Source organism: Odontomachus brunneus, unplaced genomic scaffold (genome assembly GCF_010583005.1).
Source record: "Odontomachus brunneus isolate Ranch 3 - 2012 unplaced genomic scaffold, Obru_v1 Obru_scaffold_064, whole genome shotgun sequence".
Classification (NCBI taxonomy): domain Eukaryota; kingdom Metazoa; phylum Arthropoda; class Insecta; order Hymenoptera; family Formicidae; genus Odontomachus; species Odontomachus brunneus.
In genome coordinates, this window is record NW_022639514.1 from 830,644 (window position 1) to 850,353 (window position 19,710).

The following is a 19,710-nucleotide window of genomic DNA, read 5'->3' on the forward strand; positions in this document are numbered from 1 at the left end:
TCTCTCTCTCTCTCTCTCTCTCTCTCTCTCTCTCTCTCTCTCTCTTTTATCATCCTTTTTTCATTCCACGTATAATATAACAGACCATAAGAAAATATATATTACGCCACACGTATATTTTTTTCATAATAATATTATGTAATAACAATAAATGTAATGTAAAATAATAATAATATGTAATATAGCAGGAGTACAATGATGCGTAACAAACATTCCTATTTGGTGACTGTGTGTATATTTATCTGCGATAGTTTACAGATAGATGACAAGTTTTATTAGCATACCTCCATTCCACGTATATTTGGTATTCCTTAAGTGTCGCTGAGACATCTGAGACGACACTTTTGACAGGACGACGCGTCTAGGAATACTTAATCCGACGCACTCCGGATTGTCCGCTTTCCCCGCTAACGCTGGTCGGCCCCAGAAATTTTCCGTACACAGCGTAGCCGGATCCCAAATTCGAGATCGTCGATCCTCGCGCATACCTTTCGGCGATTGATCTAAAACCTGCCGAATTACGCATTATACTGATAAACATCATTTGAGTTTTGTCAATGAAAGCTCGAGATATGCGCATGAAAAAATTTTAAATTTAAGCAAGAAGCAATTACGTTGATCAGATGACCAGCGTTATGCTTAGATAATTTTAAAATTAGCTAAATAAAGAGAAGATGAAAATAAATTAATAAATAATATAAATTTATTTAAAATGAGATAAAGATTATTTCGTTTTAAATATATTTAGATCAAGTATGAATTTATATGGTGATTCATCTAGATGACTTCTAAATAATATTGTTTCTTAGGCTATTTATATAAAAACGGTTATGAAAAAAGAGTTGCAGTTAAAAAAAGATATAAAAATATATTCGTATTTTTATTGATAAATTTTTATTGCATACAATTTTCCACATTTACTATTCGATAAATGATTTCTGAAAGAAATATAAATTTGTTATCATTTTGTCTGATTGTCTAATTATAGGTAGACGAGTCCCAATACTATTTCAATCTCATGTAATACAGGCATACACAGATGTCCATCACGTAATAGCAATACTTTTAATTTTACACGTTTGCGATAATTTTAAATTATTTGGACGTTATTCTAAATAATTTGGCAAAAGTATCGTTTTTTCCATCATTTTTCCATCAGATACAGATGAAGATAATATTTTTTTTATTATGAAGATAAAATTATACAAAAAATATTTCATCTAGATGATCATCTATATAATTTTATCTAGATAAGAGTCAACACTGTGGAGAGCTGTGAAATCCTCAATAAAATATAATTTAAGTTTTACAAGTAATATAATTAAAAGCAATTAAGTAAGAAGAGTAATAAAAAAATAAAAAATAAAAATGAAAAGTCAAATAGTTGTTTTATGACGCTAGACAATCCGGCCTTTCTACGATGCGATCCAAATAGCGACGGAAATTTCAATCAACGCGATACATACGTACTCGAAACTTTTAACCCGATTCGAAACCTTTCCATAGTATTAGAAGTTTCGTTTCGCACTGTCTCTTGAGAGCCTCTCCTGATACGCAGAAGATAATTTGGTGCGACATTCCGACTGCACACTTTTCGTCTTACCCGCAAGCAGGTAGACGGGGAAGAAGGAACCCTGCTTTTTCTTTTGTGTCGTTTCGCAATTGCGTTACTCCCGTCCCGAATAAAAAACCCGAATAAAATCTTGAACGCGCGTTACCAATTCATCCCCGGAGCGAAACGAGAATCATCCAGGTTACACTCTTTCCCTCCTTGCCCTTTTTTTGTCTTTTTCTTTCTCCCTCCCTCCCTCCCTCCCTCTCTCTCTCTCTCTCTCTCTTTCTCTCTCTCTCTCTCTTCCTCCCTCTCACCCTCTCTCTCCCTCTCTCCCAACCTCCCTTCCTTCCTCTCTTTACCCTTTTCTCTCACCATGATATCGCGCGCTTACCTCGAGACGGATCCTAAATGGGAACGGCCACGCAAGAATAGAATCGTAAGGGCCGCGCGTCAATCCGACACCCACGAAGATCGTACCGTCGGGGAAATATTTGGGCGTAACTTTCAGGTACAAGGTATAACCGCTTGAACCCGCGTGGAAAGTTGGGCTTCGTACCGAGCGGCTGGTCGGCCAGTTAGCCAGCATCTCGTCGAAGTTCTCCACCTGCCAATAATAGACGAACGCGCTCGTCGAACCTGAAATAGAACAGACTCGTGTTACGAATTCTTATATTTCAAGTCCTTAACTCTTTGGTCCTTCCCGAGTCGAGCTCTACTTACAATTTGAGCTTTCTAATATCTATAGGGGACCTGGGAGTATAATGGAGTATCGTCTTTAAGAGGTACTGTCATATAATGAGATGTTTTGCAATTATTTTTAGATGTCTCTTTCTGCATACTATTATCAATTGTCATAATATTTTTCGTCGAAAGATGCTAGATATTGTTTTATGCGTTTAAAATGTTTTCCGCAACTGGGTTGACATTGCTTTAATACTTTTGCAAATAATAATAAAATTCTGTTCTTTACGTACCGAGTGTATATTTATGTTATTAAACGATCTTTTCTCGTTATAGTTAAAAATAATAAAGAATATATATGAATATAAAACTTAAATATTTATGTGTTATATATTTAAGGGGGGAACCTGATTTAAGAGACCAAAAAATGTATGATTTTTAGAAATGTTTTTCTCAACTAGAATAAAATCAATTACTTTTAAATTTTAAGGATGTTTTACTATATACTTTATCATTATAAAATAATTTTTTCATCGAAAAAAATTATGATTATTGTTTAAACAATAGAGCCAAATGCGTAGTGCCAAACTGCTGCAGTTGTTCCACTGTGTACACTGTAACGATTGTAATTTTTATCTGAGACAAAAGAAATAATTATTTTTGTTAATTGTATGTAATTACCTTCTAGTTAAACTAAAAACTTTACAAGAAAAACAAAAATTGAAAACTTGCAACGACTTTAAAAAAAAAGTTATGATTTTTACCAAAAAGTTTCAACTTTGTGTTGCAAAAAAATTAGTCTAATTTAATGTTTTTTAAAAACATTATAGTTTACCTAAAAGAGGAACTAATCAGCTACAAAACAAACTTAGAAACAATTCAATCGATTTATTAGAGTTGTTTTTATCGTGTACACAAACTCAGAAAATACTGTTTTGAGAAAATCGCGTTTACGGAACAGAAAAGTATCTATTTATAGCAGTCACAGGTAGCGCTAAAGCTGCGGCGCCGCTGCCTCTCAAGTCGCTGTTCGTCGTATGAGTGGGCAAAATTTTGAGCTTGCAACTCAATTCTAATGTCTAACATGTTTATTATCTTTAATACACTGCTATATCCTTCATTGAAGACACATGCGGCAATAAAAGAAGTAATTTCGATTGACCGTTTATAACGACATAAAGCGTTGTTTCTAAATTCCACTTGACAACTGTCTCGAGTATTCTAATACATTAAAACATAAACATTAACATATAAATATAAACAATCTATTCAATACGAAACATCTGCTGAGATGATGATAATTCTCTACGAAAGACTACACTGTAAAAACTGATGTGTTAAATTTAACATTTCATGTGTCTCAGATCGTCTACTCTTATTTATGTGTAAATTTAACACAAAATAAATGTGGTAAAAAGTAACACGCATAATATGTAAAAAATTAACACAAGAATTTAACACTTGAATATCGTCAGGAATCACAGTTTGTGTTAAATTGACATATGTATAATGTTAAATTAACTAAGATGAAACGTTACTTTAACATTTAAGAGAAGTATTAATCTATGGTTTTGATGAAATGAAAATGTTAAATTGACATAATTTATATCTGACATATTAAATATGTCAATTTAACACAACCTGTGATTCCTAATGATATTCAAGTGTTAAATTATTATGTTAATTTTTTCCATATTATGCGCGTTACTTTTTAACACATTTGTTTTGTGTTAAATTTACACATAAATGAGAGTGAATAATTTAACACATCAGTTTTTATAGTATAGGAAAGCAGAGCGTGCTGTATATCTGCTTGACGCATGATCTTTTTCAAACTGTAACTCGAAAATTATTTTGAATTTCGGCTTAAAACTATAAGGGTATATTCTAAGTATTACTATCGATTATCGATTAAGACAACATTTGAAAATTCGATATTTTGATCTCTATAAACCAGGTTCCCTTAAAACTCTTTTTTTTCCTTTTAAATTAGCGTACATTTATTAGCGTACACTAATTTAATAATTTCAATTGAAATGTTTTATTTAAAAATGCTGCAAATGTTGTAAAATGTTTTTGCAGCATTATATTGTAAAAAAATATTGGAAATTATTTTTAAATATTCAGAAAATAATTTAGAGAAATAATGCAAAGAATAAAATGATGTTCTAAACAAACGTCTTGAATTAGATTGGTTTAATTTTGGATAAATATCATTTTGAAATTACTTTTTAAATTTCTTAGAGTAAAAATCTTACTCGAAAAATAGAGTAACAACCGAGTAACTCAAATTAGAGTGACTTTTCATTTTCTTATAGAGTGAATTCCTTCACTTTGTATCGTGAAGTGAACATTTTTATTCTGTATCGTGAAGTGAATTTTCGCTCGACAAATGGAGTGACTTTTCACTCGTGGAAGAGTGAATGATTCGGAAACAATTCATCTGTAAGTATATTATCATTATAATATCGTTAAAATTCACTTTGCTTGGAGTAAAATATTCACTCTAGTTGGAGTGAAATATTTCTCATGAAATGAGAAATGTCACTTCATTTAGAGTGGCAATATTTTCATTATTACTTGGAGTGAATATTCATTCTTTTTGAGTGAAACTTTATTTTAAGAAATTTAGGGAGTATATTCCGACAAAAACGTTGCGCGTTATGGTGAGTTGTCTTAACGTAATCATTGCAAAATTATACTTCATTTCATGATATTATTGTAAAATGTTTGGACAATTTTTCTATCGGGATTATTCTTGTGGGAATAGAGTATATCACATTCATTCTTTAATTTTATGTGAAAATATTCACATAACTATTCAGAGTGGAGAATTTACTTTACACTGAGAAAAATTCCTCAGTTATTGGACAAAAGTACGTTTATTATTCGATGATCGTTAGGCAAACAGATCGAACAGTTATCTTTGCAAATTATTTTTTATTATTTTAACAAACATATAATGCCTGAGATACAAATCACATTTGTTCTCGTTTATCGTATGTGTTGTTTCGAATATTAAGGTGCAGAAAAGAAAATAAGTGAAATGAGAGAAACAGATTCAGTATCCGAACGTCTGAAACGTTGAGAAACGCTAGTGAAAAAAGTTATACTTTTTTATTTAACAATGTTTGAAGGTTAGGCTTCTTTGTTAATACAACTGATTTGCTGAAACGTCATTTCTAATCTTTGCTAATAGTCTGCATTATTAGCAAATCAAATTTATGATTTGTTGGATTAATTTGTTTCCATTATAGAGGTATTGCTTAAAGCAACAAGTTAAAGCAACAAATGATTTGTTCCATTATGAAGTCATTTACCGTTCTATATCGATAAATTCTATATCGATATTTGTTGTGGATTGTTGATACCTTGATGAATTAGCAGAATTTTGTCTTACAATATATATGAGTTAAAAATTACTCGAATTCGAGTGATGCAATGATCACTCCACTTTTTGAATGAATTTTTGTACTCCAAGAGATTTAAAAAGTAATAAATGTTAAATATGCCTTTTTAATTTGAAGTCTAATTTTTTATGTGACCATCACGCTTAATCTCGTTTCAACTTCAGAATCAGATAGATATATTTAGATTTCGTTAAATACAGTCCCAGCTGTAGCTAAGTTAGCTATAGCTAAAAAGTTAACTCGCGGTCGTGTTACCGTTTTCTTTCGTCGATCTGTCGTGCTTTTAATAGGTCTGCTTTTCGATTAATTACACTGTCGGAATTTTTGGAAGAGCCCGAAGTGTCCAAACTCATTCGGAGACTTCGTCATCAAGAATCGATACGCTAACTTTTTGATAAATTTTATGCGTTATGGAGTACATAAAGTGTATACAAGGTGTTCTAGATTCTTTTCCGCAATTTTTGTGGGAATATAGAATGAATTGAGGTAAACATTCCAGGTAGCAGACTCACGTCAAAATGACGTCCAAATCTGCTCAGTTCATGATTAAAAATGGCCAAGGAACGATCAAAAATATCATGAAAATATCGTAAAAATAACGGTCTGTCACAGATCGATGACGAAATTTTAAGATAACTTAATGACGTTTTAATGACGTCTTTAAACATCAATGATACGTTATTAAGACGTCATAAAAATGACCAGTTTTTAACATCATTTTGACGTGAGTCTGCTACTTGGGATAAAAGTTCTATATTGTTTTGCAATATTCGCAATAATAGTCGCAATACGTATTAATTAAAGATTAGTGAATGATCACGTGCAATACAGTAGATAAGCTCTAGTGGCGATGTGTGCTGTTATGTGTTTGTACATTCCCAACAAACACAGAACATAACTGTGATATAACACAGGAGTAACATGTAATATAACTGTTATACGTTGTTAATATTGAGGTTATTTAATTTCTTTTATAACTGCGATATAACTATGTTATAAAAACTGTTATGTTATTATGTTATTTACTGGTTAAGTTACATCAACAATATAATAGCAACATAACTTTAATATAACATGTTATATAATATGTTAAGAAGTCTAATGTTTGCATTACATTTCAGTTGTGCAATATTTTTATACACAAATGTGAAATTATATTTTAGATGTTATTTTAGATGTTTTCTATATATAAAATGTGATATTTTAATATATGCAAGGATCATTATCACGATATTGTAAAACTAAAGTTCTCTCTTATAAAAAGAGAGTCTAATCATAACCTTACTCTGTCAAAGTATTGTGAGAGAGAAAGAAGGAATATTCTCTCTCTTTTGCAAGCACGTTGTAGATTAAAATTTGATTACTGATACAACATTCTATCAATATTAATCATATTGTGATTGTCGTGTCAAACAGTTACCAACAAATATGACATTTTTTGAACAATATAAGAGTATATTGTAAATATTATTTATCAAGATATCGTTACGGCGCATCGGCATCATCAGTTCCCGGACGATCGTTGAAGTTAAGCATTGTTGAATAACATGATCCAAAAATGAGTGACCGCCTGACATAGGATCGAAACCACGCGAGTTTCACGAATAATTGAAATAATACAAAATATGAAATGTCAGTTTTTTTTATTATTTAGACAAAATAATCATACATTATCATTTATCAGAACCATACTAATGAATAAATCATTGGAATTCAACAAAAAAATATATGTGTTAATTCGCTAACAAATAACATATAACTCTTATATAACTTTTTAGTCACATGTTACTTTTATGTTATATTCACGTTATACAACTGTAACATGTGTGAGTAGAAAATTATAACGAACGTCTATATAACCTACTACATACATGTTATATTGCATGTTACATTCCGTTTCATTACGGCAATGTAACTGTTATATATCTGTGTTTGCCGGGTTAGGTCAAATTCAACAAAAAAAAAATTCTTTATCATTTTGCAAATAACCATGTAGATTTTTTGTTATTAATAAAAGAATATTATTACATGATTATGCGCGATAATATGTACAAATCTTCTTTAATTAATATCTAAAAATCTATATGGTTATTTATACATACAATGATAAAGGTCTTTTTGTTCAATTTGATCTAATATACAAATATAACGATAGACGGCGCCATTAGTTAGTTAGATAGTGATTACCCTTATCGAAATATCATACTAAGAATCATTGATAATTACTTATTATCCAGTATTTTTAATACTGAAAATAAGTAATTATCAATGATTCTTAGTATGATATTTCTATAAGGGTATTCACCAATTTTCTTATTATTACGAGATTTATTAAATATCGCAAAACGGTATAGAACTTTTATGTTTATCTCAATCCATTCTACGTTTCCACAAAAATTGCGGAGGAGAATTTGGAACACCTTATATTGGGTGTGGGAAAAAGTTCGTGGTGTTTAGCACTAGATGACATTACATGATCAGCACTCGGTAACTACTAATCGCATCGACAATACTAGACACGCGTGATATTTCAACCTTTGTTTTGAGTCGAAAAATATTGAAATCGATGAAGTGGATCAAAAGTTATTTTATTTTGAAAATGGAGATAAATAAGGAAAAAATTCGCTACATTTTGCAGTATTACTACGATAAAGGCAAGAACGCTGCACAGATTTGTGAAAAAATTTGTGCTGTTTACGGTGAAGATACTCTATCAAAATCAGCAGCATGAAAATGGTTCGCTTTCGTACTGGAAATTTCGATGTCAAAGATGAACCTCGTTCCGGTCGACCAATCACGGAAAAGTCCGATGAAATCATGGAAAAAGTTGAGCGTGATAAGCATGTGAGCAGTGTGAAGATTGTCAGGAAACTAGGCATTAACTACAAAACAGTTTTGAATCATTTACACAAAGCTGGATACAAAAAGAAGCTCGATGTTTGAGTTCCTCATGAGTTGATTGTTAAGAACATGATGGATCGAATTAACATTTGCGATACTGAAACGGAATGAAATTGAACAATTTCTGAAGAAATAACTGGTGATGAAAAAGATTGTGGATAAAGAAAGGAGAGAAAGCGCAAGCAATCGCAAAACCTAGATTGACGATGAAGAAGGTGATGTTGTGTGTGTGGTGGGACTGGAAGGGAATCGTTCACTATGAGCTGTTACCGGTCAAACAATTAATTCCGATCTCTACTGTGAACAACTGGAGAGATTACAACAAGCAACTGAGAGGAAGCGGCCAGAATTGATCAATAGGAGGGATGTCGTCTTCCATCACAATGCTCGACCACACACATCTTTGATGACTTGGCAAAAATTGTGAGAGCTTGGCTGGAAAGTTTTGATGCATCCACCGTATAATCCTGACATAGCACCCTCAGACTATCATTTGCGTCTCTGTAGAACTCTCTTAATAGTGTAAAGCTGGCTTCAAAAGAGGCCTGTGAAAATCACTTGAAGTAGTTTTTTGACTAGAAACCACAGAAGTTCTATCGCGATGGGATTTGCCTCAAAAATGGCAAAATATTATCAAAAATAATGGAGTATATTTGGTTTGAATAAATTGATTTTAATACTATAAGAAAAACTTGAATTTTACTAAAAAAACGTCACGAACTTTTTCCCACACCCAATATATGGAAACGTCGCGCGGCACACTCTAATCTAAGAATTACATTAATTATGGACGAAATCTGTTTATTGATATTTATCGATATTTTAATTATAATACAATTTTAGTAAAGTTTAAGCGGTTGCTTACGATTTCTTGGCGAATGTCGTAATGCTTCACTATTTAAATATACCAGAATTAATCATTTACTGTGGAGTGGAATAAATCTCGGTATTTCGTTGCACTATTCATTTCGGTGGAGTCATGTTTATCCCGACTAAGCTACAGCTTTGTTGTTACCCATGGACACCACGAACTTTCCGCCACGCGTCCTGAACAGACCCATTTGCATAAAGCCACACATCTCTTACATACAAATGCTTAGCTTAGGCTCCGAAGTAACAATGCATATTGTGCAAGAAATGTAAGATATCTACATGTGAAATCCGCATTACATTCTTCGACATTATTCCGGGACGACGCAGATGTACCACTCGCGTACACATATTCGGATGTACTGACACGGAATTAAAATATTATGTTTAGCGACCCGCTTAAGCTTGGCTTTCTAGGAACTCGCGTTTCGTGCTTTTTTGTACATTTTTAAACGATCGAAGGTGAAAGATATCTTGCGAACTTTTCGTTAAAATGTAATTGAACTGAAATATTTTTTTGCTCGTTCAACTTCCGTACACATAAAGTAATGCTTTCAATTATGAATCGAGTCCTAATTTCGAGTCAAATTTGTTTCCTTAATATATTAAAAAAGTATCCTTAATATATTAAAAAAGTTTCCTTAATATATTATAATAAAAATGTAGGACAAATTCTTTTATATTCACTAGCTTTTTTATAATTATATTCTAAGTTACATTCACAAATGTTGTTAATATTTAAGAAAAAAATATAGAATATTATTTGCTTTACCGACTCTTTAAATTTATGAAACTGTTAGTAGATCGCGTGCTACGTATATTATTATTCTATATAAATTAAAATAATATAAATATAGACATTATTAATATATAACTGAGAATTATATGACCCATTTTAAAGACACGAAATAATTAGCTAATCTATAATTAAGACTTGTGCATATAAATTTCTAATTATTTTCGTAAATTTAGAAACAATTAATTTAAAGTCTAATAATTGAAACTATTTTGCGTTGAAATATTTCTTGCTTGTATTAGTATCAAAACAGGTTCTTTTAATATTCTTTTAATTATCTTTTCCGATTGACAAATTTATATTAATAAATTAAATTTACTTTAATCTTAAATCGTTATTATACAAAAAGAAAAGTTTCTTTGGATTTAATATTTCTATTTGTTTAATTAATGAATCTGTTGGACTAAAAGAAATAACATAATTTTATACCAAGTATTATTTGTTTCATTATGTTCCACCAATTTTTTAAAATTAATATCTTGAGATTTATTATGAATATCACAAAATAGTATGGGACTTTTATGTTCACCTCAATCCGTTCTACGTTTCCACGAATATTGCAGAGATGAATCTAGGACATCCTGTATAAATAATTAAGTAAACAAATTTTGTATTTATATTTCTCAATGTTTTAAATATAATACTTCTGAAATATATTTCTTGATTAGGTAATTTCTTTTCAAATGTAATTTTGCAAATAATCTACTAAGGTAATTCCTCATATTGCTACTGTTTTGCTGAAATATGTAAATAACTGCGTAGATGTTTAGTTATTAATTAAAGAAAATTAGTGTACAGTTATGCACATTAATGCACCAATCTTTTTTAATTAATAACTAAACATGTGGTTATTTGAAAAATGATAGAAGACTTTTTTATTTAATTTTACATACAAGCATACAGCGATAAACGTCACTATTACGGCTCATCTACCGTATAACGTATATGATTATTCACGAAACTTCTTTGATTAATATCAAAATTTACTCATAATTAATCAAAATTTACTCATAATTAATTACTCATAATTTTACGTGATTGTTCGTAAATGGCAGAGGAATTTTTTGTTTAATTTGACTTAATCTATTTGTATACCGCGGCTCCTCCGTGAGTTACCGGATACCCTGTTTATCGGATGTTAAAAAAGTATTTCAAATTTGCAGGATAGATAATTTGCAGGATAGTACTTATTATACTGAGTAGAAATCAAGTAGCAGACTCACGTCAAAATGACGTCAAAAGCTGGTCATAACTGGTCGATTGACGTCATGTGACTAAATAACGATGTCTTTAACACATCTTTATGGCGTCTTAATGACGTTTCTGTATAACGTCTTAATGACGTATTATTGACGTTTAGAGATGTCATAAAACGTCATTAAGGGGGAAAATCACTATAGAGGGTTACAAAAATCAAATTTTTTTTACTTTAATTAATAGTAAGATATGTATAGAATATATTCCCAAAGTTTGGTTTTAAAATTCAAAATCTAAATGGTCGTACAGGACCATTTCTCGCAGGTCAAGCGCATAAGGCGAAGTCTGAGCGCACAATGACTCGCAACGGCTTTGTTTAAAAAAAACTCGTTTGAAAAAACGGAAAAAAATTATTCTAAGAAAGATCTATTAGAAAAGTGTTTAGTTGGGCACACAAAAAATGCAAATAAAAGTTTTAATAGTACGATTTAGCGATTAGCTCCAAAGCATATACATTGTGGTTTTAAAATCACCGAAATCACCGCCTATATTGCCGCTGGGATATTTAATGAAGACTACTTTGCTGTTTTGAAAATAATGGAAATATTAGAAATTAAAATTGAGCTTCTATGTAAGTTATATACTGATAGTAAAGACGCCGAGCGAATAAAGAGACAGGAGCGCCGCGGTATAAGTTGCAGTAAAGAGGTTCGAATAGCAAGTAAACAACACCAACATGAGCAAAATGACTTGTTTGAAGAAGCGGAAGCTTTACTGTATGGGATAAGAATGGCGGATTAGCAGAAAACAGCTGTAAGTTTACAATTTTCTATACCTGAAACTTTAAACGCGTTTTTCTCGAAACGACTTCTTCCAAACTGGTGTGCAAGATAATTCAAAAACTATTTGATCAATCGAGTTGCTCTTTTACATACATTTAGTTTATATTTGCTAGTCGATGGACCTATAAAATCGATAACATTATTTATTTAAACAATTTTTTCGCATATATAAAGTTGGATTTTTATGAGTAAAAATCGAACTTTTGATTCAAGGGCTGTTTTTTTGTCAATTACAAAATTTCTTTTCAACTTGTTTAAGTTCATCGACAAATTATGGCCATAAAGAGTAAAAAATTTTTCCCTATTTTGGTTTCAGACGAATACAATAGGAGCCAGAATACACACCGTTTTATGCCGATTCTACCGCGACGCTCAACATTTCTTTCACTACATACAATTTATAAACATTTTTCTCAACTTAAAAATATTTTTTAATGCTTTAATGTACAAACAAGAACACTACAAAATTAGAAAGCGATTGGATAAATACGTTCTTAAAAAAAAATTCACGAAAATCCACTTATTTACCTTATTGCGGACAAAGAAATATCAAGATTTTTAATTAGATTAGATAATTAAATAAATAGAAATATCAAGATTATTTAAATAGAATTATCGATTTTTTTTTAATACAATGAGAAAATTAGGTAAAACCATTTTTTTCGGGTCAAGTAACAAATTACTTGAGACAATTAATAAAATTACTTAAAGAGCTAAATTATTATATTTCCTGAATAAAAATTGGTTTATTTGGACTGTTCCAACAGATAAATTGCTTTGAATTTAATAAAATTTATTGAATCTAAAGAAATCGTTCTTTCAACGTGTGGAATCATTATCTTATTCTATTTCATTTTATCTTTTACAAATCTTTAGTCATGTTTTAATAATAGTGTGATATTCATTTCGGAATATTAAAATTTTATTTTCACAACATAAAACATTTTCTAATTATTATGAAAATGTTAAAATAGAAATCCTTTTTTCTACCTCTTGAGCTGTAATCTTAATGTAATACATGGCTGCTATAAGATCGTCGTTTTGCAAGCAAGTTTATTTACATGCAACTAATTTCATTCATATACAGGTCACAGGATAGAATGCCATAGAGCGGCAGAGACACTTGCGAAGTATGGAGAACTTGAGGCTCACCAGTTGCTGAAGAACTATTCCGCGTTCGGCCGAGAGCATAAAGTTAACTTCTGACTAACATCGCTACAAACTAAACGCGCTTCTTGCATCTTTAAAAATTGATTCAGAAATTTATAAACTTATTATACAGCATTGTTCTGAACTCTGCACATAAAAAATGCATATTCAAATAAATTTTACTTATTTCAGATATTTTATAAGTTTACATATCCATTCTATCATAAGTTCACTACAAACATTAAATGTACTCGAGAAATACTCTCTGAATCTTAGTACAGTTAGTATTTCAATGAAGAATATATTAAATTAAAACAAAAACTCAATTTATTTATTGTACAGAATTAAACCAATTTTTTTTTTAATAGTTTTATAATAGATATTCTTGTAAAGAGAATAAAAATTATTCTTTTAAGTGCATGATATAATAAGTTTTTTTTAAATTTGTAATGCGTATATTTTAAGATTATTACCAAGAAAATATTCTTTGTCGAGAATAATCATTATTTAAAAAAGGGAAAGTAAACTGAGTAATCGCTTTTCTTAGTACTAAAATGATATTTTTTTGTGTGTAAGAAGCGCATTTTATAATTAATCCAAAACGATTGCACTGACCGCTCGTCGTCGACAAGTTTTGCAGGGTGTTGTTGAATCTGTCTATTTCATCTTGTCTCGGGGATGGATAATTGTCGGAAGTATTGTCGTAAAGAATAGTATTCCGTATATCTTTTAGATGACCCGGATGCTGTTCTAAGATGTTGTAAAGTAACCACTTGACATCCGCGAGCTCCTTAATTAACTTTTCCTCCAAACTCGCGAACTTTTCGTCCATTGTTTCTGGAAACATATTTTTTTTTTCCATGAACATCGGTTAATCCCCGCGGCAAGAGATGAGATTAACTTTATACCGTTACAATTAAACGCGCTCCTAAGGTTTAATTTGACTGCGAGCGGAAGCAATTGTCTTTATAGAAATTTATGTCCTCGAATGGGCATTTTCTTCCAGATGAAAATTCAGATTCAAAATTTTTTTCGCAAGGGAGAATTATTAACATATTTGCTACCAGCGATATATATGTGTGATGCACCGATTTTTTACTTTAAGTTCATATTTTAATTCTAAACTTTAATTCTACTTAGCGCCATCAACGTTATATACGAGGTGTTCTGCTTTAATAGCTCAGTAAGCAAGACATCATTAATACAACGTTGCTACAATGATATTAAAGAATATATAATATTGTCAAATATGTAGTGTTTAATATTGTATCAAACATCATTATGAACATACTTTGACCGCGATTTGGAAATTTCAATAATGTTAAAATAGGGTTGTTATAACATTTTAATCGGCAGAAATATTTTTAAGATGTTGCATTGATCTTAAATAAATGTTAAAGTAACATTTGAAAAATATATTTTTTATAATGTTTTTAAAACGTTTAAACAACTTTCAGAGAAATCATATCACAAAATAACATATGAAAAATATAAATGCAATATTATTAGAAAATGTCCAAACAATGCACATGAAGTCAACGTTTTTAAACGTTAATTTAATGTTTCTTGCTTACTGGGAGTATCTTTAAAATATCTCAAAAAAGGAGACATTGTAGAACAAAATATACCAAACAAAAGTTGTTTAGTTTCAAGATGGAAAGAAGGTGGTAATATTCATTTGATTTTGGAATGATCTCACGGAAAGACTTGTTACAATCAGTTTTAATTTTTTAAATGGAAATGTACAGTTTTTCTAACACAAATCAATTCCTTTAGTCATTTGCGTATAAAAGTGCTAAAGTAGTAAGCATATAAAATTATCAAAAAATGAGTACTTTTTAAGATATTTTATATTTTATCCAAATATTCTTCAGTACAAAATATGAAATATCTCGTAAACTATCCACTTTTCGGCAAGCTCACTTAAATATTTTTATATGTAGAATAGTGAAAGAAATCAATCGGTTATTAATCTTCACATTAATTGATTTTAGCGCATCAATAAATTTGCAAAATGCAACGGAACTTTGTTTAAAATTTTTTATGTGTTTTTTCGCAAAAATCAATTTGACTGTTATTCTACGTATAAAAATTTTAAGATGAGGTTATTAAAAAGCAGAAAGTATAGTTTGTAAGATATTTTATATCTTATACTGAAAAACATCAGAATAAAATAAAAGATATCTTGAAAAGTATTTCAATGATTTTATCCCAGTACTTTTAAACGTACAATGTGATTAGAAGAATTGATTTGAAAAACCAATTTGATATTAGAAAAACCATATGATTTCATTAAAAAAATTGAAATTTATTTTGACAGATTTTTCAAAGTCATTCTGAAGTCAAGTAAATTTCATTATCTTTTCTCCCGTGAAATTATACAACTTTTGTTTAATAAATTTTTGCCATAATTTCCTTGTTTTTGAGATTTTTAGGTGTGCAATTAAAAGGAGACACTCCCCAGGTAGCACACACACGTTTTAGAAATGTTTTATAAACGTTAGAACCAAACCTTTCATAACCGTTTCCAAAACATTTCATAACGTTTCTGAAATGTTTTTCATAAGTAAAAATGTCCACTCAAAAAACGTTAGGTGAAACGTTATTTTTGCAAAAAAAATCGTTGAAGAAACGTTTTATAAACGTTTATAAACATTTTATAAACGTTTCATAAATAAAGTTTTAGAAGGGTTTCTGTTAAAACGTTTCTTATTGGTGCTTTACGGTTCTAAAACTATAGATACGTTTAAAAAACGTTTCTAATACGTGTATGTGCTATCTGGATCTGTATGCGTTCTTAATACGTGTATGTGCTACCTGGGTGCGATAATTTTTCTTTCTATATCTACATAAAAATTGTTTTTCACATGATTACATGAAAACAATATAATATAGTCTATAAAGAGAGTACCTCAAATAAGCTGTGGTAGCTGTGGTAGCTGTGCTAAAATTACGTGTTTATTTTTTTTCAATGATATCTATTTTTTAACGATTTTACATATCATTTGGTAAAATTTGGCGGATGCGGTAAAAATACTTTATTCAAATCACGTTGTCCTTGGAAAATTTATGAATAAATTATAAATAAAATTTGTTATAAGATTTCTTTCAACACTCACTCGCCTTGCAAGCTCCAGTGAGTACGTTTGTAACGGTGGCACGCGCGTCCGCGACCATTTCTTCCGTTGCGATCTTGCAGCTCGCTTGATGCGTTTCCGTAACATCGTCGTTGGTGACATTGACCTCGATCTCGGCTAAAAATTGCAGTAGGGAGTCTATATAAATTTGGACTTGGTGAGAAACGCACCGAAATATGCGCATAGAAGCGCTATCTCGTTAAAAGTAAAAGCAGATTATGTAAAATGTGTTAAAAAAACTTATAGAAACTTATTCTTTTAAAATTATTAAGTTTCTTGCATTATAATTTTTCTAATTACTCACGATTGGGGACTAAAAACTAATATATATATTTTATTTTTTACTCTATTTAGTATTTGCAATTTTAATATTAATGTATAACATACCACATATATTCCGCGCGCGCATGCGTTTCACTATATAGTTTTATTCATTTTAAAAGTTTTGGTTTTGGTCGCTTGTTTTTAAAATAAGGACATAAGAAAATTTTTGAAATTTGATAAAAACATGAGACTACCCAGACAGCACAGAGTACTTGAGATGTCAGATGTCAGACGTCAAATGTCTTGAGAACATCCTGGAGACGTGTTGAGGACGTTCTCAGGATATCCACAAAACGTTTCTTGGAGGTGTGTGCTGCCTGGGTAAATAAATAACTGAATTTTAAATAAATAATAAAAACTAAATAAATAATGATTAAACTAAGATGAAGATGAAGATTAAATTGAAATTATTAAACTGAGATTAAATATACAAAAAAAAAACTAGATACCCAATTTAGTATAAAAACTAGGATAAAAACATCTAAAGAGACTTTAAAATTTGAAAGAAAAATAATACTTGTACAATTTTGTTACTGCGATGTGGTGTTTAATTTGATTTGTATTTTGAGCTTAAATGTACATATGGAATAAAGAATTTAGATTTAAGTTCTCAAGTCACAGCAAATTGAGATAGAACGGTTAATTAAATCGTGCTATTTCATCAACTCGGATTGAAAGATTATTCAGGCAAACTAACCAACCTTTTGTACTTACGCATTTGCCGCAAAGGTTCGCTCACACCACGCTCACCGTATACCAAATAGAGCGCACCGAGATAAAGCAATGATACGGAGCAATGCGCGGTAGCCAGCATTTCGTGTGGCATATGTCACACATGTGGTACGTTGCGAATTCACTTCGTTGTGACCGAATTTATAACCGACCTCAAACGTGGCGGTAGCTTCCATCTGCCTCAAAAATAGATTTTATCGCCTTTTTACTGGCCGATGGAAACACATTGAGGAAAAATCTGACAGCGAAGTAGCATACGAGTCCCTTGTCTGTAATTAAAATTTATTAAAAGCTACTTATCAACATACACACACTTATTTCTATCTATATATTTTGTTTAAAAAATATAATTATGTAATTATAAAAAGCTATGTTTTGATAAAAAAAATAATTGACGTCCAAATAATAGATCATCTTTTTTCTTCTTTAGTCTCACTTGCTCGTGTTCGAACGTAGTGGCCTCTTTTCACATGCCTGTGGTCATTGTACATAGGCATATGGGACCTAGAGTTTAACGCTGATTTCAAACGGCATATGATTTTTTGAAGCAGCAAATGATTTTGAAAAGTTTCTTGACAAGGATATTTTCGGTAGTTTGCCGTTACCTTCTGAGAGGAACACAAGCGTATGAAAATTTTCGGCTCTACTGGGAATCGGAACCTCCATAGCATAATAGTGCGGTGTCTGTCATGCTACGCTCGTTCTTAATAGATCATCAGAAATGTTTATTTAACTATTTGATTCTACTGATAAAAAATAACATTTTCGACTCTTTCTGTTTTGAAGTCATACTATTTGAGAATTATATATATATACAGTCCGGTAACTGATCAAGCAACCCTGTACGGGTATAACGGGTCAAATAGAAAGAGATAGCATGCTTTGGATCACCATTTTGTTTTTTCTAACGACGCATAGTGGGGATAAGAAGAAGAATGTGGGAAAGAAATAAAGGGGAATTGAAAGGCATGGAGGAGAAAAAATAATATAGTGTATCAGAATAATTATCGATATATTGTGATAATAAAGTGTTTTATATATATATAAAGTATTTTATATGTGTGTAATAAAGACGCTTCGAGGGAAACATATTATGTAGGAGAACCAATGTAAACTCCCATAAACATAAGGAGAAGCTAGAGTGTCTCCATCATGTGTCATTAGAAAAAGATAGAATGATGATCCAAAGCTATCTCTTTTTATTCTGTGACGTCCGCTCAGCCCAATACACAGTCTATATATATTAAGTCTATAGTTGGCTCTAACACTCGGTCTATATCATAGACATAATATATCTAGACCGAGCGTTTGCTTTTATTTGAGAAGTGGGGGTAAGAGCACGTAGAAAAGAATGCATTGCGTTTTGAGACCATGCGTTTTCTCTCATTCGCGCATGTGTATAAGCGTATGCGTAAGAAAGGTTGTGTTACAGAGAATAAGAGAGAACGCAGGGTCTCAAAACGCAATGCTTTTCTACGTGCCTCTTACCCCCATTCCTCAACGCTCGGGTTAGATATATCATGTCTATGGTCTATACTTACTATGTCTATGCATATATCAGAGAGAAACCTGAAAGCATATATGTAATACTATTATATTGCTAAATGAGAGAGAAATCCGGCCCCAGAACCACGGTGCAGGAATTTATATTTCTCTTTTTCTGGATGTATTATGAACGTTATGCGCATGCGTCAGATAGATCGTATAAAATATATTGTACAAAGTTGCATGTAATAGATTATATATACCATATGCTATAAAAACTGCGTTCGGCATTGTAAATCGAAGACGTGGGATTACTCTTTCATCTCGAAGATGCATAGAAATGAAAAAGATACGAGATCTCGCATCTCTCTCACTTCTGTGCATTTTCGAGGTAAAAGAGCAATCCGAAGTCTTTAATTTATAATGCCGAACAGCTAAACATGAGCTATTTATGTCGGAATATATATTTATATAAAAAAAAAGCAGCTGCAAATGAAAATATCAGTTTACATAGGTAAGGAAGCAGTTATCCAGGTTAGGTACATCCCAGATAGCACAGAGATGAACAGAAGTTCCTAGAGAATTCATTTTAAAGAATAGATATAGAATTAAAAAATGAATACCCGAAGAA

The 19,710-nt window shown here is 31.0% G+C and overlaps 1 protein-coding gene across 1 annotated transcript; it reads right to left on the reverse strand.

Annotated features, from left to right (window-relative positions):
- Positions 1-184: 184 nt before the first annotated feature.
- On the reverse strand, positions 185-17,836 carry LOC116846450 (TNF receptor-associated factor 6-like). Its single transcript, XM_032820262.1, has 5 exons — positions 17,577-17,836; positions 16,521-16,655; positions 14,017-14,238; positions 1,947-2,191; positions 185-510 (listed from the first exon to the last, which is right to left on the reverse strand). Exons 1-5 carry the CDS (start codon positions 17,686-17,688, stop codon positions 253-255), a joined length of 972 nt encoding a protein of 323 aa, XP_032676153.1. The 5' UTR covers positions 17,689-17,836; the 3' UTR covers positions 185-252.
- Positions 17,837-19,710: the final 1,874 nt, after the last annotated feature.

What these genes read in the sequence shown, in the direction of transcription:
- LOC116846450 (XM_032820262.1), bottom strand. Translation starts at nt 17,688, where the DNA reads ATGCCACACGAAATGCTGGCTACCGCGCATTGCTCCGTATCATTGCTT. An exon ending in CGAACCTTTGCGGCAAATGC is followed by an intron (nt 16,656 to 17,576) that starts GTAAGTACAAAA and finishes TGCAATTTTTAG; the next exon opens with CCGAGATCGAGGTCAATGTC. An exon ending in CATTTAGGATCCGTCTCGAG is followed by an intron (nt 511 to 1,946) that starts GTAAGCGCGCGA and finishes GTAATTCGGCAG; the next exon opens with GTTTTAGATCAATCGCCGAA.